The following is a 27676-nucleotide window of genomic DNA, read 5'->3' on the forward strand; positions in this document are numbered from 1 at the left end:
GGGTTGGAGATCCATCTGTGCAGGGTTCGGACTGGCATGTTGGGGGTCGTCGTTTTCCGCGATGGTTGAGGTGGAGTTGCTAAGTGATGAGGTTAGCTGGCCGTCGGTGATTCTGGTCCAGTTTCTTACTGGAAGCAGGTGCTGGTCTCTGTGGATGGTGGGTGTTCTGAAGGTGAAGTGGACTCATCCATGGTCAGTCCATGGGAGTTTGGTGGTATGGCTGAAGGTGATGGAGTTTCCTGTTTTGAAGAGGGGGGCGAGGGTGTGTCCTACTGATTGCGTGGGTTCGCTCACAATCTGGCATAGTCCAATGCTGTGGAGGTTGTCCAGGAGGAATGTGGTGCTGGGGTCCAGATGGTTCTTGAGGTGGAAGTTGAGGTCTCCCAGTAGGGTGTAGTTGGTGGAGACAATGGCATGCGGGAAGATGATGTCCTTGATGGAGTTAGCGAAAAGTCTGTAGGGTCCAGGGGGTCGACAGATGAGGGTTGCTCGGAGGGTGGAGGTAGAGCTGGCCAGTATCTTGAAGTGAAGGTGTTCCATCAGGTCTGTGGGCTTGTCGGGGAGTGTGCTCAGGCGGAGGTTGGATTTGGGGATGATGGTGATTTCTCCACCCAGGCGAGTGGGGCAGTCCTTCCTGGAGATCTTGTATCCTTGGGGAATGGCAATGGCGATGTTCGGTCCCAAGGTGGTGTTGGTCCAGGTTTCGGAAAATGCTATGTCCAGGGTGGTGCTGTCGAGGAGGTCCCAGATTTTGGTGGTGTGTTTGTGGAGGGATCGGACGTTGCATTGCAGGGTCTTAGGCTCAGTTGTGTTCTTGCGAGCAGGTTGTGCTGGGTTTGTGGCCTTGGCAGTGCTACAGGTGCCCCATCAGCAGTGACAGCTGAAGGGTCCGTGGGTATCGAACCTAGCTTGCACTTGTTGTTGCGGCCTGGGTTGAGAGCGTGGAGTGCTGCTGGGTAGTAGGGTGGTGGTGCAGAGATCCAGGGTTCCTGCCGCTGGTCGCAGTCGGGTCGCGGGTCGTTAAGTAGGGGTCGGGGAGGGCTGGACAGCTGGGAGGTAGGAGCGGGAGGGGAGCTCGATTGGGCCGGTTGCACTGTTCGTGCTGGGGGGAGGGGCCTCGGGGGCAGCCGCGGCGGGGAAAACGAGCTGAAAAAGGCAAAAGAAAAAAGGCAAAAAGAGAGAGAAAAGTGAAAATGAGGCACCAAAGTTCAAGAAAGAGTGGAGGAAAGAAAGAGGACACAGACAGAGAGTGAAAGGGGGAGATTGACAGTAAAAAATGAGTGGAAAATGGAGGAAAGAAACAGAAGGATAGTGAAGAGGGGAGCTTGAAGTGAGGGGAAACCGACTGAACATGGAGGAAAGACCCAGAAGGAGAGTGAAGGGGGGAGATAGAAGTGAGGGGAAAAAACGAGTGAAAAAGGAGAGAAAAAGCAGAGCGAGAGAATGGAGACAGAGGTCCACAGGATCACCAGTGATGAGGCACAGGTGAAACCTGCGGGTGGAGAAGGGCCTCGAACACCAACACTCGAGAGTGTAGGGGCTCAGGGGAAGACCACACTTAATGGTGGAGCTGGGAATGAGGGAGAGCAATTTCACTGACAATGAGTCAGTGGTCTTTGGACACAAACACCAGCCAGACAGCCACACGTCATGGATATCTAATGCCCCATATGGGTGTTTTCATCTAGTCAATACCCTTATCACGTGGAACGGCACCACTGCTTGTTACACAGATCTTTTAAAACATGGGCGGTCATCAAGACCCTCACAAAGCCTGCCTCAATGCTCGGTGGACTTGCACAAAAGAAAGAAAGATTGAAGGGACTAATCATGTGCATTTTGCTCATTACCACTCGTCCAGTCATTGTAATTCAGCTCAATTGCAAGCCAGAAGTGTTCTTTGGTTCTAGTGATGAGATTGTTTCTGGCAAAATGATTATAGATTTCGAGCTTCTAGACTGTTCCTTGCTGAACTTAATGTCAATAGGAGAAATATCTTTCTCGGCGGAGGGCCTAGATGTTGGCCAGTGTTCACTATTTCTGATATTTGACAGAACATGGAACTTATTTTTATATTATCATAATTCAATCTTATTTTTATATCAGTATAACTCAATTCAGCCAAAAGTCAGCCCAGGGGTGAGTAGATCAAGTTTAGGAATAGGCCCTAGAGTCAGCCTGTCATATGGCTCCTAACACTGATTCCTGCAGTTACAAGTAATTCTCATGGGTTAAGGAATTTTGCATGGTATTATCGGTCAATGAAGATAAATTCTCATACTTGCCTCAGCTCGACCTCAGAATTTACACATCATGGTGTCCATCGTAGCTTGTTTCAGAGGAAAGGAATTCAAGTATACCCTTATCCAAACAATTGGAGGATAATAATAGCCTGTGTCCATCAGAAAAGGATCAATCATGTGGCTCATATTGTGTCTGTCTGTCAGTGTTGAGGATTCAGCATGGGTTCCAGCTCAAGTCCAACTGGGGCATCCAGACTGTACAAATGGTCAAGTCTCTCTCACTGGCAGAGTTTTTTCCTATAACAGATAAACAGTAGTTCAGATATGTTTAACGGCACCCCACATTTTGGTAGGTATTTTTAGGCAAGTTCCAGGAGAAAATTTTTCTGCTGCACCTAGTCGATAGTTGTAAAAAAGAAAAAGACAAGGTATTGCCTAAATGAAAGTCAGTCAAAATATCGAGTTAGAAATGTCAGCTTACATTAATACCGAGTTTCAAATATCGTGACACAGAAATATCGACAGCAAGAATATTGCGGTGAAGAATATCGACTTTAAGGTAAGAAATATAAGTTTTTGGATTATTGTTATGTATTTTAGCATATATTTTAAATGTGTGTGATGTATTTTTGTGTATAAGTATTGTTTATGTTTTTCAATCTATGTGTTACATTTTTAGTGGTTATTATTCTTATTTCAATTAAATTGTGCATTTTTTTAGTACTGTAGTGGGTTGTGGGTTTCTAGGGGAATAGGGTGGGAAGTAATTTAATTATAATAAATGAGTTAATATTTTTTATTTATTAATATTTATTTAATTACGATTTTATAATGTTAATTGTGTTTTTAATTTTTTTGCTAAATTCTCAGTGCAGGTTTTGGGGCTGATAGAGGTAAAGGGTGGGAATTAATTTACTTTTAATTAATAATTAGTTGTTAATTAATATTAACTAATTAGGGGCCGATTCCAATCCAGGTCGGAAGGGCACCGAACGTGATCCGGACAGAAAAACTACGAGCCGAACGCGTGTTTTCCTGCCGACATGTACAGCTGTACGAGCGAGCAAGTACAATGTGAGCTACGTGATATTCACCGACCGAGTCGTTCCCGGGTCGACCTGCTCCGTACGTCTCGGTCGTAAGCTCACAGTGGTGTGCAAAGGATGCAATTTAGAACCGAGGCAGTACGATACACACCTGTGCGAGCCGGAGTGCTGGCTCGCAAAAAGTCTGGGACGTTCCCTTTGGGGATCCGCGTTGGACCCCCTGTCACCGGCAGCTCTATGACTCGTACACAGGGGCAGACCCATGGGTCTACCCAACACAGGAATGTACGCTGCGGATGGCACCGACGCGTACCCACTGTAATGGGCGCACTTGTCCACAACGTACCCATTCAGCCAATGGGAGTCCATGTACGCGTTGTTTGCCCGGCTCCCAATGACTTCTATGGGAGTCTGACCGAACCGAGTCCGACAGCATACGGCCGCATCGTACTCGCTCGGTCGGACTGCAGGACACCGGCTCTGACGGAAAACACTCCGAATCCAGCTCAGTTGGAGTGCTTTCCGACCCGGATCGAAATCGGCCCCTTAGTTGACAATTATGGTAATCGTGTAATTAATTTTAGGCGCAGACTGTGGGCTTATAGGGGTAAAGGGTGGGAAGTAATTTATTTTTTATCATTATTAATTAGTTGGTAATTAATATAAATTAATCAATTGACAAATTTGGAAATTGTGAAATTAATTTTAGTTGTGGGTTTTTGGGGGTAAAGGGTGAGATGTACATTATTTTTAATTAATTAATAATTAGTTGAGAATTAAAATGAATTAATTGATGATTAATTAGGGTAATTATTTAATTATTTTTTGTGTGTGGGTTTTGGATTTATAGGGGTGAAGGAATGGGAGTACATACATTTTACTTACTTTATAATTAGTTGTTAAATACTATTAGTTATTTAATTTAATTTTGTTTAACTGTGTAATACATTTTTTTACAGTTTAATTTTAGTTGTGGGCTATGGGGGTTATAGGTTTAAAGGCTGGGAAGTTAAATACTTTTTTGTGTTTTAATGTGTTTTTTAATTAATAATATTTGTTTGATTGAAAAATAAGTATTTTAATTATGCAGATACATTTTGTTTTATTTTTGATGTGGGTTGTGAGTTGTGTCCTGTTATAGGGTAGGAAATAAATAGACTACATTTATATAATAATTAGTGTTTTTGTTAATAAATATTTTCTAAATACAAAAATTTGTTTGAAAAATATTTATTTTATTTACTATAATATTTATAGGTATTTGTGATATACCAGTAAGCTCCCTACATTGCTACTCTGTCGCTTATTTTAACACTGCTGCCTCAGTTTTCTTTTTCTTCTTTGTATGTCTGATGGGAATTTGGGGGGTAGTGCATGACAGTTTACTTTGCTTTTGGCATCGTTGTGAATTTTAATAAGGAACTTGAAAAGGAACGTAATTACCACTTGGTGCTCGGCTTTGCTGGGGGCTCTATTCTCCTTGCCACGGCTCTGCATCACTCCTGACCTCATTCGTGGCCGGGTAGCGGCCATCTTGGATGTGAGACGCGATTGGCGTGGTCAGCGGTCCAGTTGTTGCTCGCACCTTCCCGGCACTGGGCAAAAGTCTATTTAGTTTGGCCCACTACGGGAGAGCGCTGCTCCAGTAAGCTCCCTACATTGCTAGTCTTCCGCTTATTTTAACACTGTTCGCCTCAGTTTTCTTTTTCTTCTTTGTATGTCTGATGGGAATTTGGGGGGGGGGGGGGGGTGCATGACAGTTTACTTTGCTCTTGGCATTGTTGTGAATTTTAATAAGGAACTTGAAAAGGAACGTAATTACCACTTGGTGCTCGGCTTTGCTGGGGGCTCTATTCTCCTTGCCACGGCTCCGCAGCACTCCTGACCTCATTCGCGGCCGGCTAGCGGCCATCTTGGACGTAACACGCGCTTGGCGCGGTCAGCGGTCCAGTTGTTGCTTGCATCTTTCCAGCACTGGCTATACCCTATTTTAAATGTGTCTATGCCGAGCGCGCAGCGGGCGAGTGCAGCGGGCGAGCGCAGCGGGCGCGCCTAAGGCCAGCCCGTCTGCACCCGTCAGCGCCAATTCAGGGCTCAGGGCGAGCCATGCTGCTGGATTAGCCCCCATTCATCTTAATGGCCCATCCATTCAGTACTCTAGCAGGGTGTTAAGGTCTTTAAGAGTCCCGTGCTGCCCCATCTACTCTACTGCCATTGCAGGGGCCGAGAATATAATGGCGTGCCCTTACTGTGGTTTTCTTCCGTCCATTCAGCTCCCCTCGGTTTCTCTGAGGGCTGACCCCTGCCCTTTGGGCAGTTTTAAACCTTGCCTTATTTATTCCAGATCTCTGAAGTGGCATCATGCCGACATTGCCGACCTGATTCTGGATAATGACCTAGATCAGTTATTCATTACGGAGACATGGCTCGACACGTTCTCTAATCCCATTGTTGCGTTGGCCACCCCCTCTGGTTATAAAATCCATTGGATTGCCCGTCCAGTTGGGAGGGGGGTGGTTGGCCATCCTATACAGAGAACGCTGGGCTCTCCAGTGAGAATCCTCCAATATGGGAGGCTGTGAGGCTATGGATTTCAATCTCCAATTGTCTCCTCACTTCACATTGGGGGGCTCATTATTATACCGTCCTCCGGGCCCAGCGGGTGTCTTTTTGGATGCCTGCGGAGATGCTCTGGCGGGTAGAGTCTTAAGGTTCTCCAATTACCTTCTCCTGGGGCATTTCAATTTACATCTTGACTCCCTGGAGTCGACTGACGCCGCAGCTTTTATGGATATTCTCCAGCTGGCTATGCTCTCCCAATGGGTGTCAGATCCGACCCACAAGGGGGGTCACATTTTGGATCCTATCTGTTCCAATTTCCCGGTGCTGGTCACAAAGCCACTCCCGATCACTTGGTCGGATCACTTCCCTATATTTTTTTCATGGACCACCCAGCGCCAGCTGCAATTAGCTAGCTGTCAGCGTGCCCCTACAGCCAGGAAGCTGGACGTAGGTTTACTCAGTGATCACCTGGCGGTCTTGCGTCCTACCCTCCCAGGCGATCTACAGGACAATGTTACCAAATTCTCTAGCTGGATCAGTGGTGCTGTCAATGCCCTTTCGGCCCGAGTCATCGCAAGTTGGGGAGAGAGGCTCCCTCTAAGCCGTGGTTCACCACGGAGTTCAAGGCTCTTAAGCATGCCTGTAAGGGTTTGGAGAGAGCATGGAGGGTCAGCAGTTATTGTCCCACTGCCAAACAGGTTCTTAGAGTCCAACAGAAAATCTATTACTCAGCTATTGCCACTGCCAAAGGCCAGCATTTTGCCACCCGCATCGACCGAGCAAATAATAACTCCAAGGAAATGTTCGCCATTGTGCAGAGCTTTTTTACTCCCCGTGCCCAGGAGGCGGTGATTCCCCCCTCTGATAACTGGTGCAATACTTTGGCAAAACACTTTAGGGATAAGGTCTTGAACATTCAAGTGTCCCTTCTGAAAGACCTTAAGCTGACTCCGACTGTCCCGTCGAGGAATCTGGAGAAGGATTCGGTTCATCCCTTCTCGGTCTTTAGCCCAGTGGACTTATTGTCCTCGCGCAGAGTTCTTGGAGCACTGAAATCTGGCTCCCCTAAGGATCCTTGTGTGGCTAGGCTGTTGGCCGAGCTAGCAGATACGATCAACCTGGAAGCCAATTTACTGATATTCAGTCGCTTCGCAAGGCCTGCGTTCCCTCTTCATGAAAGCAGGCACTTATACTTCCCCTTCTTAAGAAGCCGACTCTTGATCCGTCGGTTCCCGCCAACTATCGCCCTATCTCACTCCTGCCTAGTTTGGCCAAGGTTTGCGAAAAGGCAGTCACTTTTCAGCTCACCAACTATGTAGGGAGGGCGGGTCTGATACATCCGGCGCAATCGCGGTTCCGTGCTTCTTACAGCGCGGAGTCAGCCCTGCTGGAGGTGGCGGAAGCTATACGTGACTGTTTGGATGCCGGCGGGAGAGCAGCCCTGGTTATGCTGGATCTCTCGGCGGCATTCGACACGGTGCCCCACTCTCTTCTTCTAGACCGTCTTACAGCCATCGGCATTGTGGGTTCAGCTTGGAGCTGGCTTAGATCCTTTCTGGAGGATAGATCACAGCAAGTATGGCTGCCCCCCTGCGCTTCGGCGCCAACGCCTCTCTCCACCGGTGTTCCGCAGGGCTCTTCACTTAGCCCTCTATTGTTTAATATCTATGTGACTCCCCTGGTTTATCTGGCGGAGTCTTTGGGGGCTAAGGTGATGGCCTATGCAGATGACACGCAGCTTCAGTTCTCCTGGAAACAGGGTGAGGACTCGGTCAGCACTGCGCAGCGTTGCCTTTCAGCTGTGTTTCGCTGGCTGGCTAATGCTTAGTTAAAGTGCAATGAACAAAAATCGGAGGTTCTCCTGTTTGGCTCGTTTCCTGTGGATTTTAGAACTAGGCGGTGGCCACCTGACTTCCCGCCCCCTTTGACTGAGAAGAGTCTTGCCAAAAATCTGGGGGTCTGGTTTGAGCAAAATTTAAATTTTGCATCACAGGTGAAGAAGCTAACAGGGACTTGCTTTGGCACCCTGAAAAATTCTGAGGAAATTTCTTCCCCTTCTGCCAGGTGGCGCCAAAGAGACAGTCGTTCCGGCTCTGATCCTTTCCCGCCTGGACTATGCCAATGCTCTCCTGGTGGGATGTCCCGGCTATCTGACCAGGAAGCTGCAGGTAGTCCAGAATTCAGCAGCGAGACTCCTCATGGGACTCTCGGCTAGACAGAGTGTGCGGATCCATCTTCGTCATCGGCACTGGCTCCCAGTAGAGTCTCGTCTGAAATTTAGATTGCTGTCCATTGTCCATCGGGCCCTGTATGGGTTGGGTCCACTCTATCTTCAGAAGCGCTTTGCCTTTTATAAACCTTCTAGGCAATTGCGCTCCTCTGACCAACTCCTAATACAGAACCCTTGTTTCAATCGACACAGTCTGGGTGGTTGTTTCTTCACCCGCAAAGCAGGTCTTGCCTGGAATGAGCTTCCGCTGGCCCTCAGGAGGGTGTCGGACCCCGTTGTTTTCAAGAAGAAATTAAAAACTCTGCTTTTCTGAGGCCCTAGCTGTGTGGTGGGCTTTCTTTGGTATTAGCGCCGGGATACTTTGAGTAGCTGCGCGCTTTATAAATCTAGTATAACATAACATAACATAACATAACATATGTATTTAACATTTTAATATGTTTTTATTTTTAATATTATTGGAGTGGGCTGAGTAATTTTTACCCCTCCGTTATCAAACACTTTCCCTACTGGTACACTGACTGGAGTGGGAATATTACATTGTATCCCTCCGCTATCCAACACTTTCCCTACTGTTGTAGTCCATTGGAGTGGGAATAGTAATTTTTACCCCTCAGCTGTCCAACACTTTCCCTACTGTTGCACTGAGTGGAGTGGGAAATGTAAGTTTAAAGATTTTTCAATAATTTATTGTTTTAATTTATAAATAATAGAATGTTTTTAATAGATTTTATGCTATTGGTGTAAGTATAAATCTATATGTATTTGTTACATTTCTATTTTATTTTAAAAGTATAAAATACATTAAAATTATTAGTTTAATAATTGTTTTAAAGCAAGTATAAAAATTAATTATTATATATGTCTAACTTTTTTAAATTAAGTGTATTTGTTATATTTGTTAAAATGCATATTAAATCTAATTTATGTTTTTAATTTAATGTTATTTTTTTATATAAAAACAATATTTTGTACAACTATATTTATGACTCGATATTCTGGTATGGGGATATTTTAGTTGTAGATATTCTGTAAGGGAACATGCCTAAACCAATCTCTTTCATGGTGTGCTTTTCCACGTCCTATAACCAGACATGTGGTACGTTTTTGCCTGTCCTCTTGTGTAGAGCGCCGAGTACATTCGAGTAGATTGTTAGCTGTCATGCAGGCACAGGTTTCAACCATATTGTTCCCGATTGAGCAGAAGAAACAGACCTGCATTGACCCACACATCTCACACAACTTACCTGATGATGCACATCGAATAACGATTACATTCTGTCAGACACTGGAACACGTTTCCCCAAAGTAACACCTTTCTTCGAAGGATACGCACAAACAAAAAACCACACTATAATTTTGAAAGACCTTGGGCCATATGTACATCGAAGTGGCGGAGTGTGCCGTTAGCCCCCGCCACTTTGGAAACCCAAGGCTGCACCATATTTACAAGAATGTGGTGCAGCCTTGCATTTCTACCTGTGATGGCGCTAAGTTTCACAACTTAGCGCCAACGCAGGCACTCTTGCACCAGAGTGCAAGGGTGTCTGTGTGCAGGGAAGGATTGGTTATGTGTAGATAGGTGTCCCTTCCTGCACATAAACAATCCTAAAATGCAATTTTGTAACTTTCATGTGGGCTGCTTCATGCAGCACACATATCAGCGACAAACTTGCTTTTTTTTCAGACTTGTTTAAAAAAATAAACATTTCTTTTGTATAACAAGATGGTCGATCACAGCTTCAGACAACAAAATGGCATTTTTACAAAGGTTTGTTTATTTGTTTATGTACAGGAAGAGCACCTACTGCATTTCTCTTTCCTGTTTTTGACCCTCCCTTGCCTCTTTCTGCACCTCACTTGCCTCTTTCTGCACCTCACTTGCTTCTTTCTGCACCCCTCTTGCCTCTTTGTGTAACTCTCTTGCACAACTCTCTGGAGTGCCACGCATGGGGCAGTCCCCGTGTGGTCCTGAAAAAGAGGTTTAGGGGATACCTCGAAACATATCGACCGAATATTAGGGACTGTATACACATAACAGTTATATTTTTTCCCTACTATTTAACTCCTTTTTATCTTTACCAACTAGGAGCGAGAATAAAATATTAGCTCACTAGCTAGGTATTTTTAACATCACTTTTACCACTCCACGAACACTGCACTACACAGTTCTTCACAAAAAAGTGTTCCTTCGTAGTACCGCAAATGGCAGCACGCTCCAAGCAGCAGCTGTTTGGGATGGCCCCAATGATGAAACATGTCACCCAGGGGCAACTCAAGAAAAAATATATTTTTTCTTTGGACAGGGGTCTTGTTTTTTCGCGCATTCAGCGGAATCCCCATTCCCTTGGTTAGGTTATTTTAATCTGACATTTACAGATTTTTTGTGAACTACATGAACACAACATGGCATTTTGCTTTTTCTATGTGTGCTGAGCAAGGCACCTTAAGACCAGGGTTTTCATGGTCTTAATTTTGGCGTTGCCTTCTATGTACGTCCCCTTGTACATAGGGGGCAGCGTCAAATACATGGGTGTTGGGGTGGAACGCCCACCACAACACCTACTGCACGCCCCTTTCACTCTAAACATAGCGTGAAAGGGTGCCTTATGTACAAGGCAGCGTTAAGCCCCCTTAAGTGGCTTAATGCTGCCTTGTGCCTTGCATAAGGCAAGGCCCCTATTGCCACTGGAACGTTACAAAAAGTGACGTTCCCGAGGCGATAGGGGCTTGTACATATGCCCCTTTATTAATATATTAATACTTGTTATAGTGCATGATATATAAAAGAGCACAATTTGGAGCCATCATATGTAAATATTATGAACATTGGCAATGTGATTGATGACAATCTTTGACATAATCTGAGATAGAATCAGTTGCCCCAGTTCCCTTCCTTCTTAATGCTAGCTAATGTTTACACTGTCACCAATATCTTCCCAAAAATACAAGCTTTCCGAATGGCAGCACACAGGCATTTTTCTGTTCTGGAAATAAATGCAATTGAGATAATTGAATCAACCAATATTTGTCTTGAGGAAATTACTGGATAATATTTTCCTTAACGTATATAGAGTATTGATTAACTGCTTCCTTGGAGAACTTAGACTAAGGGGCCGATTATGATGTAGTTTAGAAACTCTTCCTATCAAATCTGTTTCTGAATAGTTTCCAACCGAATTGGGTACTGTGAGTCCGATCAACTGATTACGATGCTTCTGAATATATTGTTCAATCGGGCTCGCATTGACTTCGATGGGAGCCTGTGTTCAAAGCGAGAACACAGGCTCCCAAATGAATAAAGGGGTGGTTGAGGAAAACTTTGCACCCTGTGGCGCTGCCTGCCAAACTTTGCATGGTTGTAAAGAGGGCGATACCAAAGTGGATGATGGACAGAGCGTTTGAGCAAATCAAACACTCACCCCCGGAGTGAGCTAAAGAATGATGATGGATTAAACCCAGATCAGTTAACTGGGGGTGAGTGCTTGCAATGTTCAACACGCCGTCCATCATCCCCTTTGGTTTTGCTTTGTTCGCCCTAAGTTGGCAGGTATGCCCAGACGTATGTCCCTTGCTCACTTTGCCACTGGATTCAAGATAGGGGATGAGGGTTATGAACCCGAAACCGGTCCCAGGATACTTGTTTCCGGTCCAGGGAAGACATGGCTTGGCAGTTCAGGCTGCACTGTTCCCATGAGGCACAGGGTCAGACTGATTTGCATATGGCCATGTCTGAACTGGGGAGGCGGAGTGAGTTAAAGAATGATGATAGATTAAACCCAGATCAGTTGACTGGGGGTGAGTGCTTGCAATGTTCAACACACCGTCCATAATCCCCTTTGGTTTTGCTTTGTTCGCCTTAAGTTGGCATGGTATGCCCAGACGTGGGTCCCTTGCTCACTTTGCCACTGGATTCAAGATAGCCTGGCTGATGAGGGTATGAACCCGAAACCGGTCCCTGGATGCTTTGTTCCAGTCCAGGGAAGACATGGCTTGGCAGTTCGGGCTGGACTGTTCCCATGAGGCACAGGGTCAGACTGATTTGCATATGGCCATGTCTGAACTGGGGTGGCAGAGTTAGCTAAAGAATGATGGTGGATTAAACCCAGATCAGTTGACTGGGGGTGAGTGCTTGCAATGTTCAACACTCCGACAAATAGAACAGTTCTCCCAGTATACTTTTAGGTCCAGAGGTGGGAGAGATAAAAACAAAACTGGGGGGGTACCTCTGATTAGACCTATATTGCTTTTTCAATGATATTCTTCACAAATACTTTAAGAGAAGGATGCTATAAGTAAGAAAAAGTCATGTAATTTATTCAAAGCATTATTTTATTATTTTCTTTTTTACCTTGTGATTTATCTATTTATACATAAATAAAATTACTTTGTTAACATGCAAAAGAAATTTTAAATAACAAATTATCTGAGTGCAATTAAACAACACATGGTACAATTGAAGCAAAAGAACCCCAAACAGTTCATCTTATCCTGTTATCATTCATTCCATCATACATACCACTACACTCACTACCCATTCTAAAAAGACAGATATGGACATAATAACAAAACCTCACGTTGAACTAACACAAAAGTATTCTAGATAGACCTCTATGGATATTGAGAGAGAAGTCCTAAAAATTAATCACATTTTAATCTGTACATTATTTACAAAAAAGTCCTTCTTTCTCTGTATATATAACAAATTTATAGTGCATCTGAGGGTCTTTGATGCGTACGGCCTACGTACTTTTCGGTGACTACTGATATTTAAATCACCTTCTTCAGGGCCAAAATAAAGAAAAAAACAGATTGGACAAAAAACAAGTCCAATACACCAGCGACTAAAATACGGGAGTTCTTCAATTTCTGAAAAAGTGGAAAAACATTTATAAATATGTTAACAATACATGGTACAGAAATTCTTTTAACATTTCTTTTGATGCATCCTTATGAGAGATCGTCCTACCTGATCAATATACATATGAGTTATTTGGCATGCTATAGTGTTAGGACTCAAGAAGAAACTTCTAAGACAAATTCTGCAAAAAGAATTAATAGGGAGCAGAGGCTCAAAGTGGGGAGCAAAAGGACACCCGGTGTTGTATAGTACAGGTTGAATTCAATATATATGCTGAGAAAAGATTTGGTGGTATTGCCAAGGAAGAGTGAAAAGGTTTAAAAAAAGGTTTCAAAATAACCGATTGATTATGGCTAATACAATGTGCAAACTGGGGTATCATACAGATATCAGACATTACCTATATTTAATAATAGCAATGGGTCCAAAGTCCCCTGCTCTATAGACTTGAATGAGGACTCCGTTTATCCATATGACAGCTGCATCTGCAAGCAACATTGGCATTGATAAGACTCTATTTTACAAGTAAGTAGATATGTGGTTGGCAGTCTTGGGGCAATACCTGTTAGGTGATATCGCCTGTCTCTATCTTTATTTCTAGGAGTTATGAGAGGGCCAGTTATACGCAGAGTTCACAGCAAAATGCTTCTCAACATAGTGCTTCTGATGATTCTACCTGAGGATTTGTAACAACGAATGTTAGAACACGCATGCTTTTATATAAGTTTCATTTCAAATTAATTGCGCATCACATTGGTTACTATATTTACCTGGTAGTTATTCCTGTGCTATCAGAAAGGGCAGGGTAAAGTTTTCCTTCCTGTCCCAGTTTTGAGGGTAAACGATAACAACAATTCACATCACCGTCTGGAAGGTATAATGACCTTGATTAGTTAAATGCAGTTTAATTAATTTCTCATTATTTTTAGGAGAGTACCGATACTATGCTGAATTCGACTATCTCTGTTCATGTCCACATACTCAGTGTCTTGAAACAAAGCGTGATGGGATACAGGCGTTTAAGACTGCCGCACGTTTATCCGATGTTATTGCAGTTTACACACTGCTATGATAGATTTATTTAAAACACTGAGTTGTATAGACCGAACAACGCAGAACCGGAGTATTTAGATACGCATTTCTAAAAGGACAACATGCTGCCAAATGTGAGTGTTACCGGAAGGCGCACTATTACAAATTAATTCTACATATTTATATACGAGAGATGCACCCTGTAATAATGGTGAATGGGAATATCGCCGAAGGCGTACTGAATTGAAACGATTCTACATACATATATTTGAAAGGTATGATGAAATCAAATGAAAGTATTGCCGAAGGCGCAGTAATTCAAAACGATTTTAAGCACGTATATACTGTAGTGTATGCAGCAAATTACAGCACTTAGGAGTTTGTTTTAAAACGCTGTTTTAAGACACTTTCTAATATGCCCTGAAAGGAACATATACTACTCGGCGGCCATCTTTAGTATAGCAGTCAATAGGAGCTGAATATTACCATAACTTACTGGGTAAGAGAAACATTAGTCCTATTTTAATGTTTGGCCGATCTGCTCAGGACAATCACCATCACCTGTAGCATAGCGTCACCGGCACCGCTGGTAAACCTTTTTAAACCGATGACAGCTTAATGGCGTCTCCGTAGCGGTACGCATTTTGGAGGACTCCCGGCAGACGAGTGCAATTCACATAAAAATGGTAAGATTACCTTAGAGAAAGCTCTACATCACAGCGTTTTAAAACAAACTCCTAAGCACTGTAATTTGCTGCATACACTACAGTATATACATGCTTAAAATCGTTTTGAATTAGTGCGCCTTCGGCGATACTTTCATTTGATTTCATCATACCTTTCAAATATATGTATGTAGAATCGTTTCAATTCAGTGCTCCTTCGGCGATATTCCCATTCGCCATCATTACAGGGTGCATCTCTCGTATATAAATATGTAGAATTTATTTGTAATAGTGCGCCTTCCGGTAACACTCACATTTGGCAGCATGTTGTCCTTTTGGAAATGTGTATCTAAATACTCCGGTTCTGCGTTGTTCGGTCTATACAACTCAGTGTTTTAAATAAATCTATCATAGCAGTGTGTAAACTGCAATAACATCGGATAAACGTGCGGCAGTCTTAAACACCTGTATCCCAGCACGCCTTGTTTCAAGACACTGAGTATGTGGACATGAACAGAAATAGTCGAATACAGCATAGTATCGGTACTCTCCTAACAATAATGAGAAATTAATCGAACTGCATTTAACTAATCGAGGTCATTATACCTTCCAGACGGTGATGTGAATTGTTGTTATCGTTTACCCTCAAAACTGGGACAGAAAGGAAAACTTTACCCTGCACTTTCTGACAGTACAAGAATAACTACCAGGTAAATATAGTAACCAATGTGATGCGCAATTAATTAGAAATTAAACTTATATAAAAGCATGCGTGTTCTAACATTCGTTGTTACAAATCTTCAGGTAGAATCATCGGAAGCACTATGTTGAGAAGCATTTTGCTGTGAACTCTGCGTATAACTGGCCCTCACATAACTCCTAGAAATAAAGATAAAGACAGGAGATATCACCTAACAGGTATTCCCCCAAGATTGTCAATCACATATCTACTTACTTGTAAAATAGAGTCTTATCAATGCCAATGTTGCTTGCAGATGCAGCTGTCATATGGATAAACGGAGTCCTCATTCAAGTCTATAGAGCAGGGGACTTTGGACCCATTGCTATTATTAAATATAGGTAATGTCTGATATCTGTATGATACCCCCGTTTGCACATTGTATTAGCCGTAATCAATCGGTTATTTTAAAACCTTTTTTTAAACCTTTTCCCTCTTCCTTGGCAATACCACCAAATCTTTTCTCGGCACATATATTGAATTCAACCTGTACTATACAACACCGGGTGTTCTTTTGCTCCCCACTTTGAGCCTCTGCTCCCTATTAATTCTTTTTGCAGAATTTGTCTTAGAAGTTTCTTCTTGAGTCCTAACACTATAGCATGCCAAATAACTCATATGTATATTGATCCGGTAGTACGATCTCTCATAAGGATGCATCAAAAGAAATGTTAAAAGAATTTCTGTACCATGTATTGTTAACATATTTATAAATGTTTTTCCTCTTTTTCAGAAATTGAAGAACCCCTGTATTTTAGTAGCTGGTGTATTATACTTGTTTTTTATCCAATCTGTTTTTTTCTTTATTTTGGCCCTGAAGAAGGTGATTTAAATATCAGTAGTCACCAAAACGTACGTAGGCCGTACGCATCAAAGACCCTCAGATGCACTATAAATTTGTTATATATACAGAGAAAGGAGGACTTTTTTGTAAATAATGTACAGATTAAAATGTGATTTATTTTTAGGACTTCTCTCTCAATATCCATAGAGGTCTATCTAGAATACTTTTGTGTTAGTTCAACGTGAGGTTTTGTTATTATGTCCATATCTGTCTTTTTAGAATGGGTAGTGAGTGTAGTGGTATGTAGGATGGAATGAATGATAACAGGATAAGATGAACTGTTTGGGGTTCTTTTGCTTCAAATTGTACCATGTGTTGTTTAATTGCACTCAGATAATTTGTTATTTAAAATTTCTTTTGTATGTTAACAAAGTAATTTGTATTTATGTATAAATAGATAAACCACAAGGTAAAAAAGAAAAATAATAAAATAATGTTTTGAATAAATTACATGACTTTTTCTTACTTATAGCATCCTTCTCTTAAAGTATTTGTGAAGAATATCATTGAAAAAACAATATAGGTCTAATCAGAGGTACCCCCCCAGTTTTAATGTTCAACACTCCGTCCATCATCCCCTTGGGTTTTGCCTTGGCTGTAAAAAGGGTTCCCATGGATACCCCATGGGCCCCAAGCGGAGGCCTACGGGTGAAGGGGGCTTGCTACGGGCCCGCGAAGTCAGATTCCAACAGCTGTTTTGTGTGGGACAAACCAATTCGGGATGGCTGTCAGAATCGGACATTGTAATAGCTCGGTCTGAAACAATGTCCATAGAGCTATATGATTTGGCTCAGAAAGACTCAGTCTGCCCGAATACCGATCAGAACTGATTTGGACAGCCCGAACAGTTTCCTTGTATCTTAATCGGCCAATCGAACATGTATCCGATTTGGGGTTCTGAATCGGATTTGCCTAATCCGATTCCCGTTCGGAGCCTTTCCGACTGCAATCGTAATCGAACCCTAAGTCTATTTGTGATTTACTGACAGCCCAGAGACCAGGCCAATTTCATCTATGTTTTGCCATCTTTCGTTTAGCAAGCACTAGTGTGCAACCTTAATACAGACTGTTTGTCATCGAAAACCCTTATGGAATGTCTTTCTCCCAAAATGGCTCTTGCACAGACTTTATATACTATTTTTCAGCATTATTATGAGTAAAATCATCTCTGGGATCTGAGATGTAATGTGCAAATAGAAACCTGTGAATTCTCTTGCATATTCTACTAAAGCTACTGTGTTTCCCTCTAATAGATCAGGTTCAATGAATATATGATGTGAACTATTGATACATTATCAGCCATAACACAAATATTGTTATACTGTGAATACATACACATGAAATTGCAAGCAGTATTATGCTATGTAGAATATAGGAAAAGTAAAATAAACATATGATTAAATATAGGCTATTAGAGTCTTTAAAATCATAAATAAGGCAAGACAAATGTCGATGACATATTCATCAGAATATGATTTGGTCGCACTGCAAGGGCTTTAGATATCCACAACAATAAGCTCTACAGATGTGGTAACATTCTTCAAAGTTTTTGGGTTGTTAGCCATACTTCTAATCTTAAACACCTTTCTTAAGGTGATCAAAATTTCTCAGCAATGCAATCAATCAATGTACAGCACTGGGCTATGTGATCAAAATGGGTTTTTAAATATCTGCCCACTTCTGTCCATTTTAGATCTTCTTCCACACTGGGCTGCAGGATGCGCACCCTATATCATTAGGATGGGTACCATTCTCAGAACAACTATCGAGGTACCATTTAAAGCACTGTCACTTTCATGGGTCAGTGTGCTCCTCCACTCTTATTCCAGGTAGATAGCACTGCTATATATTCTAAGACCATTCTCACTGCTCTTTCTGCTTCCTGTTTCTTTCTTTTAGTTCCTCAGTAGAGTCTGCAATGCCTGGATTTGAAGCTCTGGGACTTACCAACATCAGGACTCTTGTTCACCTAATGTGTCTCACAGCAGCGGGAAGGTCCTTTGAAACTGGCAGCAGTATCCACCAACCACAATTTAGTGGCATAGGACGGTCATCACCGGCCTCTTCCGTACCCTGCTTAACTTCTGCAATTGAGTTCCTGGTATCCAGCGATGTTTCTGCTGCCAGGACACTGAATGAGATCTGTGCTCAGGTGAGATATATACTCTAGGAAGATATGCACTCAGTGATACTTGCATTTGCTTGAGATATGCATTTTAGTCAGAAAGCCCTCTATTGATACATGCAGACGCAGTCATTATGGGAAATGAGATAGTGTCATAAAATACTGTATAACATCCTGTCCGCCCTGCATGAAGAGTTACTCAGGGAAGGCATTTTAAAATTAGCAACCAATTGCGTGGTATACCCAGCATGACTACAAGTGGTTATAAGAGAGACCTCAAAGTGTGTACAGGTTAAAGAAGCTGATGATGTGACTATAAGCCTGATTGAGATATTGGTGGATGAGATGCTCCATCACAATGGTGACGGATATCCCGTCCCCCAAAATGTAAATCCCAATTATATCATATAGGATATATATTTCGGTGGCCGGGATATACATCACTGTTGTGATGGAGATACCCATCCACCTAGATCTCAATCAGGCCCTAAGTCTCCTTTGCTTCCCCAATCCAATGCGCGCTCATATCAGTGGGTCATAGTTCGTTCTAAATCCCTCTATAGGGCTATAGTGTGCTTAGATCTTCTACTGACGATGTAGTGTAAAGATCATATTTCCCCACTCCCCACCCATGGTGTTCCTTCCCTAACTGAGCATTTATAATACAACTTCTCCAACTTTGTGTAATGGTTACAAAAGTATAAAAGTCACACTGTAGTGATTCGAAATGGTACTAAAACAGAATCAAGACTTTCTCTCTGATCTGGACACACTTTCTATGACCACAGGAGAGCCAGACGAGGCTTACTATGCCAGCATGAGTTACACTAAGGTACAAGCCTGCTCACTCCTTACTAACCGAAAGGACTGGCAGAGGCTGCACTTCTACAGCTATCATTTTACATTCAGGCCTGCTCTCTCTCTATTAAATTCGCATAGGGACGCACATATACCGTACATGTGTTTCCACACTCCCATGAACTCACACACTCTCTGAAACACATTTGACACACATCCCATATTTTATATGTTATGATCGAGATCATGTTAAGTGCAAACCTTTCTTTTCACAGGCTTTGATGACCCTGGCCACCGGAACAAACCGCACTAGCCTTCAGAGACCCGAAGAGCTTTCTACACCAAGTAGACCGACTCCAAGTAGACCAGGAAGCGATACACGAGTGCTGGGCTCTACTCAGGTCCTGGTCACCCAGGCGTTGATTGACATTCTGATAGCGAAGGGCTTCCGGCATCTGCCAGCTGAAAAGGAAGAGGCTGAGATGAAGGGTGAGCATTCTACTGTAAGATGGATGAGTGGTGGGTCTCCTGTGAGTGGAGTGTATGTCATGGCAGAGCACACTGCTACAGTAGATGCAAACCAGCAACCCTACTTGCTAAACAGATGTGTAAGGAATGGCCCAACATCTAATTCCTCCAGCTCACATGTGTTTAACCAGGCCAAGGTGTGCAGGATCTATGCTAGATTTTCAGGATGTCCACATAACATAAATGAACTTACAGTGACTACAAATGGGCTACATTTGTTTAGTCTTAGGGGATCTTGAAATACTGACATGAATCTGTCTACCTGGGCCTTAATTTGACATCACTGCCATAGATCTCAGGTGCTGCTTGGTGGAGGTGGCTATAATCTACCACTTCTGATTAGATATTTTAACCCCTCTCAACAGGTCACAGATATCTGCCATAAAATTGAGGCATTGATCTCAGTTATCTGCTTTTCTCCCCCTACCCCACCAAAAGGTCCAGTATCACTGAATTTATTAGGGCAATTCCTTGACCAAAAAGCTTTATCGTAGCTGTCATCTAGTGATGACATCCAGAATCAGGCACAGATGAACAGACATGCACACGTTCCCTAACATTGACCTGGTCACCAGTGAGAGCTGCAGCCTCCATCTTGAAAAGACAAATGCAAACATTGTCTGCATACATGCATGTTGGTTATTAAGGGGTAATTCCCACATCTGAGCATTTATTGCTGTTATTTGCTTGCTCACGAGTTGCGGTCTAGAACCCAAGTCATGTTACATTATGGGCAGGCTGGCAATTTAAAATCCACTTTTGCCCATGAGCGAAGGTCAATATGTTTATTAGCTCCAAACAACCATATGCAGCCCTTCTCACAGATTCAATTTGAGACCTCTTCAAGAAAACATTTAAACCTTTTTTTAGGTTTAAAAAATGTATTGATTTAAAAAAACAAAATACCATTACAATTCATTAGGTTGTCCCATCCCCGCCCCCTAAAGAAGGCGATAGATGTGAATCACACTGTGTGAAATAAATGTAAATTTATACATAACAATTGATCACTTAAACAGCATAATTGACACTATCACTCCAAGTTACAGCAGGTCAGCATCACAGACATATCTAAAAATTATTAATCAACTGTTCCCTCCACATCTTGTCCCAGTTCAGGATCTCCCATTTCCTGTTGAATCCTGACTTCTACTAAGTCCTTTCCATCCTTCCTCCCTGTTAAACTGCGTTGTAAACCTACCTGTGGCACACCCCACATTCAGTGGGGTGTGGAGAAGTGTGGAGAAGTGTGGCTCAATGGTTAGAGCGGCAGACCCTGATGCAGAGTTCTGGCCCGGGACTAGTGTTCAATTCCCCGCCTCGGCGGGTCTTGGGCTCAAAATTCCACGGACCTGATAATTCTCGCCTCAGTGCCTATTCTAATCATGGAGTCCCACTCTGCAACTCTGGGCAATAGCTTGCTTAATCTCCACAACGGCCCCCACAACGCTAAGGATGCCTGGCCTCTTCCTTGGGGGTGCCCAGGAGTGGACGCCTCACAGGGAAAGCCAGGATGGGTTCCACAGCGGTATTCGTACAAGCGCCTTGAGACCCTTGCAGGTGAGTAGTGCGCTATACAAGTATCAATTTACATTTACATTTACATTACCCACCTCGCAAAGTCCCATAACATAACCATTGCTTTCATGTGAACATTTAAACTTTAATATGTTTGTCAAAGATAAGGTGTAAAGTTAGGGAATGAAAGATGGATGTTGTAGTTTCAAGCTCCACTAGAGGGCTTTATCAATTAAATACTTAAAGATGGCAGCATGAACGAAACAGCATCATAGTTATTCTTGCCTCCACAGATAAAAAGACAGATCAGGGGTGTTTACATCAATGATAGTGAGTGAGGGTGCAATGCCTAGCCAATGGGTACAAACTTGTGTCTGAGGGAGCAGTGGTGGTGCTTCCTTCCTTTGCATGAGGGTGGCACTCTATTTTCTCCTGGTGTTAGAATATCGTCAATACGTTGACCTCAGCCACCCTGCCTCTTCTTAGGGTTGGCATTGCATGATCTCCTGGCATCAACTTGCAGGGGAATGCTGTGATAATGACAGTCTTGCTTGTTCCAGAGCTCAGCTCTGTATGCCTACTGGGGCCGGAGTGAGGAGAAAGTCGGTCACTGCCTCCCTGGTATTGCAATGCTTACGATGATGGAAGCCACTCTGCCTTTGTATCCAGATTGACATGTATGTCCTGGTATTGTTGTTCTGGCAGTGAGATGAGTAGCATGTTGTTGTGTCCTGAGAGGTCAAGCCTGGGACCTCTAGTGAAGCTCATCCTACTTGTCTCTGACGTGGACACTCTGGGCTGGATACACAAAGGTAAAGGTCCACTTTTGTGTGAGTTTACTACTTTTCAGTATTCACAAAGGTAAACTTAGATCAAAAGTCTAATTTTACTATTGTTCGGTATTCACAAAAGTAAATTTAGACCAAAAGTCTAACTTTACTAGTAGTAACTTACCTTTCTCAATACCAACAACTAGTAAAGTTAGACTTTTGGTCTAAGTTTACTTTTGTGAATACCTAAAAGTAGTAACATTGCACAAACGTGTAAGTTTACCTTTGTGAATTGAGCCCTAACATTTTTCCAGTTGCGACACTGCTGCTAGTCAGATGTCGACATCCATCCTGAGTGGTACAAGACTCACAGGTATGCTTTGTTTCTCTGCAGATGTCGCTGTTGAATATTCTGGACCCTTGGAGCTCCTCAATGCCCTGGCTGCCTGCTGCCTCTCGGTCACTGTGTCCCCCACACATCGTCAGTGGGCCTCACAACAGCTTCTATGCATCCTCTCGATGTGGGAGAGAAACAGCGGTGCTCGACCCCGCACTTATGCCGACTTGAACTCTGAGCTGCGCAAGTGTCCCACTCTTACTCTAGAAGCCCACCAGAACCGGGTGAGCCCTCACCATCAGGTAACATACCGCCTGCCAGAAATATTCCACCATGGTGGGTCACAGTGGAACTGGCGCCATTCAAGAGATGTAGGGGGCGAGGGCACATCTCTAGGAGGGTTAATGATTCTTTGCAGCCAAGTGGGATATTGATTGACTTCCAGGTAGAGGCCACACTATGGGCCCGATGTAGGTCGCCCAATACCGGTGGGTAACGGCCGATTTCGGCCGTTACCGACCGGTATTTGGATTTTGACATGTAGGTGGCTCGGAATTTACAGAATCGGTATATTCACTGATTCGGTAAATTTGCCGCTTTGGTAGTTTTCCGAATCGGTAAATATACCGATTCTGTAAATCCATATGTAGGTGGCACAGTTTGCAGTGCCACAGGCCCTTGGGAATTCTTAATTTACCATCCAACCCTATTGGGTGGTAAAATACTGAATTCCAGTGTACATGCACATCTGTGCATGTACACCTATGCCATGTGACACACAGACATGCCCTTAGGGCATGTATGTGTGCCACATGGCACACAAGCCTGCAATTGGGGTGCTACAGGGTGTCATAGTGACACCCCGTTCCCCCTGCCAGGATTCGGTATTTACCGGTTCGGTAAATACCGAATCGGTATTTCCCATTGATTCCTATGGGCTTCAAGGCCCATGGGAATCAATGGGAAATACCGATTCGGTATTTACCGAATCGGTAAATACCGAATCTTACAGAATCGGTAATTGTAAAATAAAAATTACCTACATCTGCCTACTTCCAATTTGCCTACTCTTAAATACCGAATCGGTATGATTCGGTATTTAAGAGTAGGTAAATCGGAATTACCTACATCGGGCCCCAAATGTCTGTTTTGACAGGCACATGCTGTCTAGTCCAGTTTTCCATCACAAAGCACGCACATGATCTCCCTGTCTTTCTCATCTCCAGGTCTGGGGCAGTTATCCTGTTCCTTCCTTTTAACACTCCTTCTCGAGTGTGTCTTTGAGGTTTCAAAGCTCTGTACATGCTCACCAAGTTTAGAGCCTTGGGGTCATGCTTTCCACAGACCCGTGCCTGCGCCAGCTAGCTTTGAGCTTATGCCTCCCAGTAGGTAGCTCTTCTCCACTCACCAGTGTCGAAGAAATCTTCAGACAACCCAAACAATTAAACATGTCTGAAAAACTTTCTTGCATAGGTCACAAATACTAAGGGCCTCGTTCACAAAGAATTTGCATAGGGCAGTGTTGCAAGTCATTTTGCCGCGCTACCCTATGCACTACCCTATGCCAATCTGTAGGGCAGGAATGCACCGAATTTACAAGCTATGGTGCATTCATGTCCATTTAGCCGGTGCACAATTTGCAGGCAACGCAGGCACCCTTGCATCATGATGCAAGGGAGTCTTAGCTGCTGGCAGGACTGTATTGCGCAGGAAGGGGGACCTTCCTGCACAAAAACATTAACGAGAGGCGTTTTCTTTGTTCAAATGTGAATAAAGCACACAGGAAAGAGGAGAAAATAATGAGAAATATAAACATTTCTCCTTGTTACACCTGCTCTGGGGAGGCGTCCATTTTTGGTGCTCCCCAGGTTTATGTGATATTGTAAATCTGAGGAAGCGTCAAAATCCATAGGTTTTGAGAGGGAACTCCCACCGCAACGCCCATGAAAAGCCTCCTTGACACATTTTAGGGCAGAGCAGCGCTTTGAGCTGTCATGCCTTACTCCATATCTATAAGACCATTCAAAGCAACGCAGGGTGGCTTTGTATTGCTTCATAGACATGATTGAGAGGCCTGATCCAACGGAGCATTAAAAAAAGTGATACTCTGTGCTTGATAAACTAGAAAATCTGGGCCATTCTGTCTATTCTGCAACATGCAGGTGCTGGGATGATCTCACATGATTAGAGAAACTCAGAGCACACAGCCTTCAAAGGTGACTCACATGATGGGTTGTCACTGCACCTCTGGGGCTCACAGCACACCGAAAAGCAGACTACTAACTGATGAGTTAAGAAGCAGACACCTAGCAGATGAATTAAGAAGCAGTCTTATAGCAGCTGAATTAAGAAGCAGACTACTAGCAGATGAGTTAAGAAGCAGACTCCTAGCAGATTAATTAAGAAGCAGTCTTATAGCAGCTGAGTTAAGAAGCAGACTACTAGCAGATGAGTTAAGAAGCCGACTCCTAGCAGATGAATTAAGAAGCAGTCTTATAGCAGCTGAGTTAAGAGGCAGACTACTAGCAGATGAGTTAAGAAGCAGACTACTAGCTGATGAATTAAGAAGCAACAGATTACTAGTTAATGAATTACGAAGCAGACTTCTAGCAGCTGAGTTAAGAAGCAGACTACTAGCAGATGAGTTAAGAAGCAGACTCCTAGCAGAGGAATTAAGAAGCAGTCTTATAGCAGCTGAGTTAAGAAGCAGACTACTAGCAGATGAGTTAAGAAGCAGACTACTAGCTGATGAATTAAGAAGCAACAGATTACTAGTTAATGAATTACGAAGCAAACTACTAACTGATGAGTTAGGAAGCAGACTAATAGCTGATGAGTTATGAAGCAGACTACTAACGGATGAGTTAAGAAGCAGATTACTAGCTAATGAATTAAGAAGCAGACTTCTAGCAGCTGAGTTAAGAAGCAGACTACTAGCAGATGAGTTAAGAAGCAGACTACTAGCTAATGAATTAAGAAGCAGACTTCTAGCAGCTGAGTTAAAAAGCAGACTACTAGCAGATAAATTAAGATGCAGACTACTAGCTGATGAGTTAAGAAGCAGACTACTAGCTGATGAGTTAAGAAGCAGACTACTAGCTAATGAATTGAGAAGCAGACTTCTAGCAGCTGAGTTAAGAAGCAGACTAATAGCAGATGAGTTAAGAAGCAGACTCCTAGCAGATGAATTAAGAAGCAGTCTTATAGCAGCTGAGTTAAGAAGCAGACTACTAGCAGATGAGTTAAGAAGCAGACTACTAGCTGATGAATTAAGAAGCAACAGATTACTAGTTAATGAATTACGAAGCAAACTACTAACTGATGAGTTAAGAAGCAGACTAATAGCTGATGAGTAATGAAGCAGACTACTAACGGATGAGTTAAGAAGCAGATTACTAGCTAATGAATTAAGAAGCAGACTTCTAGCAGCTGAGTTAAGAAGCAGACTACTAGCAGATGAGTTAAGAAGCAGACTACTAGCTAATGAATTAAGAAGCAGACTTCTAGCAGCTGAGTTAAAAAGCAGACTACTAGCAGATAAATTAAGAAGCATACTACTAGCTGATGAGTTAAGAAGCAGACTACTAGCAGCTGAGTTAAAAAGCAGACTACTAGCTGATTAATTAAGAAGCAACAGATTACTAGCTAATGAATTAAGAAGCAGACTTCTAGCAGCTGAGTTAAGAAGCAGACTAATATCAGATGAGTTAAGAAGCAGACTCCTAGCAGATGAATTAAGAAGCAGTCTTATAGCAGCTGAGTTAAGAAGCAGACTACTAGCAGATGAGTTAAGAAGCAGACTACTAGCTGATGAATTAAGAAGCAACAGATTACTAGTTAATGAATTACGAAGCAAACTACTAACTGATGAGTTAAGAAGCAGACTAATAGCTGATGAGTTATGAAGCAGACTACTAACGGATGAGTCAAGAAGCAGATTACTAGCTAATGAATTAAGAAGCAGACTTCTAGCAGCTGAGTTAAAAAGCAGACTACTAGCAGATGAATTAAGAAGCAGACTACTAGCTGATGAATTAAGAAGCAACAGATTACTAGTTAATGAATTATGAAGCAGACTTTTAGCAGCTGAGTTGAGAAGCAGGCTACTAGCAGATGAGTTAGGAAGCAGACTCCTAGCAGATGAATTAAGAAGCAGTCTTATAGCAGCTGAGTTAAGAAGCAGACTACTAGCAGATGAATTAAGAAGCAGTCTTATAGCAGCTGAGTTAAGAAGCAGACTACTAGCAGATGAGTTAAGAAGCAGACTACTAGCAGATTAATTAAGAAGCAGTCTTGTAGCAGCTGAGTTAGGAAGCAGACTACTAGCAGATGAGTTAAGAAGCCGACTCCTAGCAGATGAATTAAGAAGCAGTCTTATAGCAGCTGAGTTAAGAAGCAGACTACTAGCAGATGAGTTAAGAAGCAGACTACTAGCTGATGAGTTAAGAAGCAGACTCCTAGCAGATGAATTAAGAAGCAGTCTTATAGCAGCTGAGTTAAGAAGCAGACTACTAGCAGATGAGTTAAGAAGCAGACTACTAGCTGATGAATTAAGAAGCAACAGATTACTAGTTAATGAATTACGAAGCAAACTACTAACTGATGAGTTAAGAAGCAGACTACTAGCAGATAAATTAAGAAGCAGACTACTAGCTGATGAGTTAAGAAGCAGACTACTAGCTGATGAGTTAAGAAGCAGACTACTAGCTAATGAATTGAGAAGCAGACTTCTAGCAGCTGAGTTAAAAAGCAGACTACTAGCTGATGAATTAAGAAGCAACAGATTACTAGCTAATGAATTAAGAAGCAGACTTCTAGCAGCTGAGTTAAGAAGCAGACTAATAGCAGATGAGTTAAGAAGCAGACTCCTAGCAGATGAATTAAGAAGCAGTCTTATAGCAGCTGAGTTAAGAAGCAGACTACTAGCAGATGAGTTAAGAAGCAGACTACTAGCTGATGAATTAAGAAGCAACAGATTACTAGTTAATGAATTACGAAGCAAACTACTAACTGATGAGTTAAGAAGCAGACTAATAGCTGATGAGTTATGAAGCAGACTACTAACGGATGAGTCAAGAAGCAGATTACTAGCTAATGAATTAAGAAGCAGACTTCTAGCAGCTGAGTTAAAAAGCAGACTACTAGCAGATGAATTAAGAAGCAGACTACTAGCTGATGAATTAAGAAGCAACAGATTACTAGTTAATGAATTATGAAGCAGACTTTTAGCAGCTGAGTTGAGAAGCAGACTACTAGCAGATGAGTTAAGAAGCAGACTCCTAGCAGATGAATTAAGAAGCAGTCTTATAGCAGCTGAGTTAAGAAGCAGACTACTAGCAGATGAGTTAAGAAGCAGACTACTAGCAGATTAATTAAGA

General features: G+C 42.8%; 1 protein-coding gene and 1 long non-coding RNA gene across 2 annotated transcripts in view; both read left to right on the forward strand.

Annotated features, from left to right (window-relative positions):
* LOC147725878 (putative E3 ubiquitin-protein ligase HERC1) overlaps positions 1–27676 on the forward strand; it is a 1064842-nt gene that overhangs the window by 690528 nt on the left and 346638 nt on the right. Inside the window, exons 43-45 of the mRNA XM_086963380.1 lie at positions 18122–18374; positions 19421–19634; positions 22356–22600. Of these exons, the coding sequence (XP_086819506.1) occupies positions 18122–18374; positions 19421–19634; positions 22356–22600 (712 nt within the window). The remainder of the gene's footprint in view (positions 1–18121; positions 18375–19420; positions 19635–22355; positions 22601–27676) is intronic.
* Positions 14571–16614, forward strand: LOC147725880 (uncharacterized). The gene is made up of 5 exons (XR_015309253.1): positions 14571–14660; positions 15253–15349; positions 15444–15557; positions 15635–15719; positions 16112–16614. It is a non-coding gene; the product is annotated as an uncharacterized LOC147725880 (long non-coding RNA).

Source organism: Lissotriton vulgaris, chromosome 3_1 (genome assembly GCF_964263255.1).
Source record: "Lissotriton vulgaris chromosome 3_1, aLisVul1.2, whole genome shotgun sequence".
In the NCBI taxonomy this organism is placed as follows: Eukaryota; Metazoa; Chordata; class Amphibia; order Caudata; family Salamandridae; genus Lissotriton; species Lissotriton vulgaris.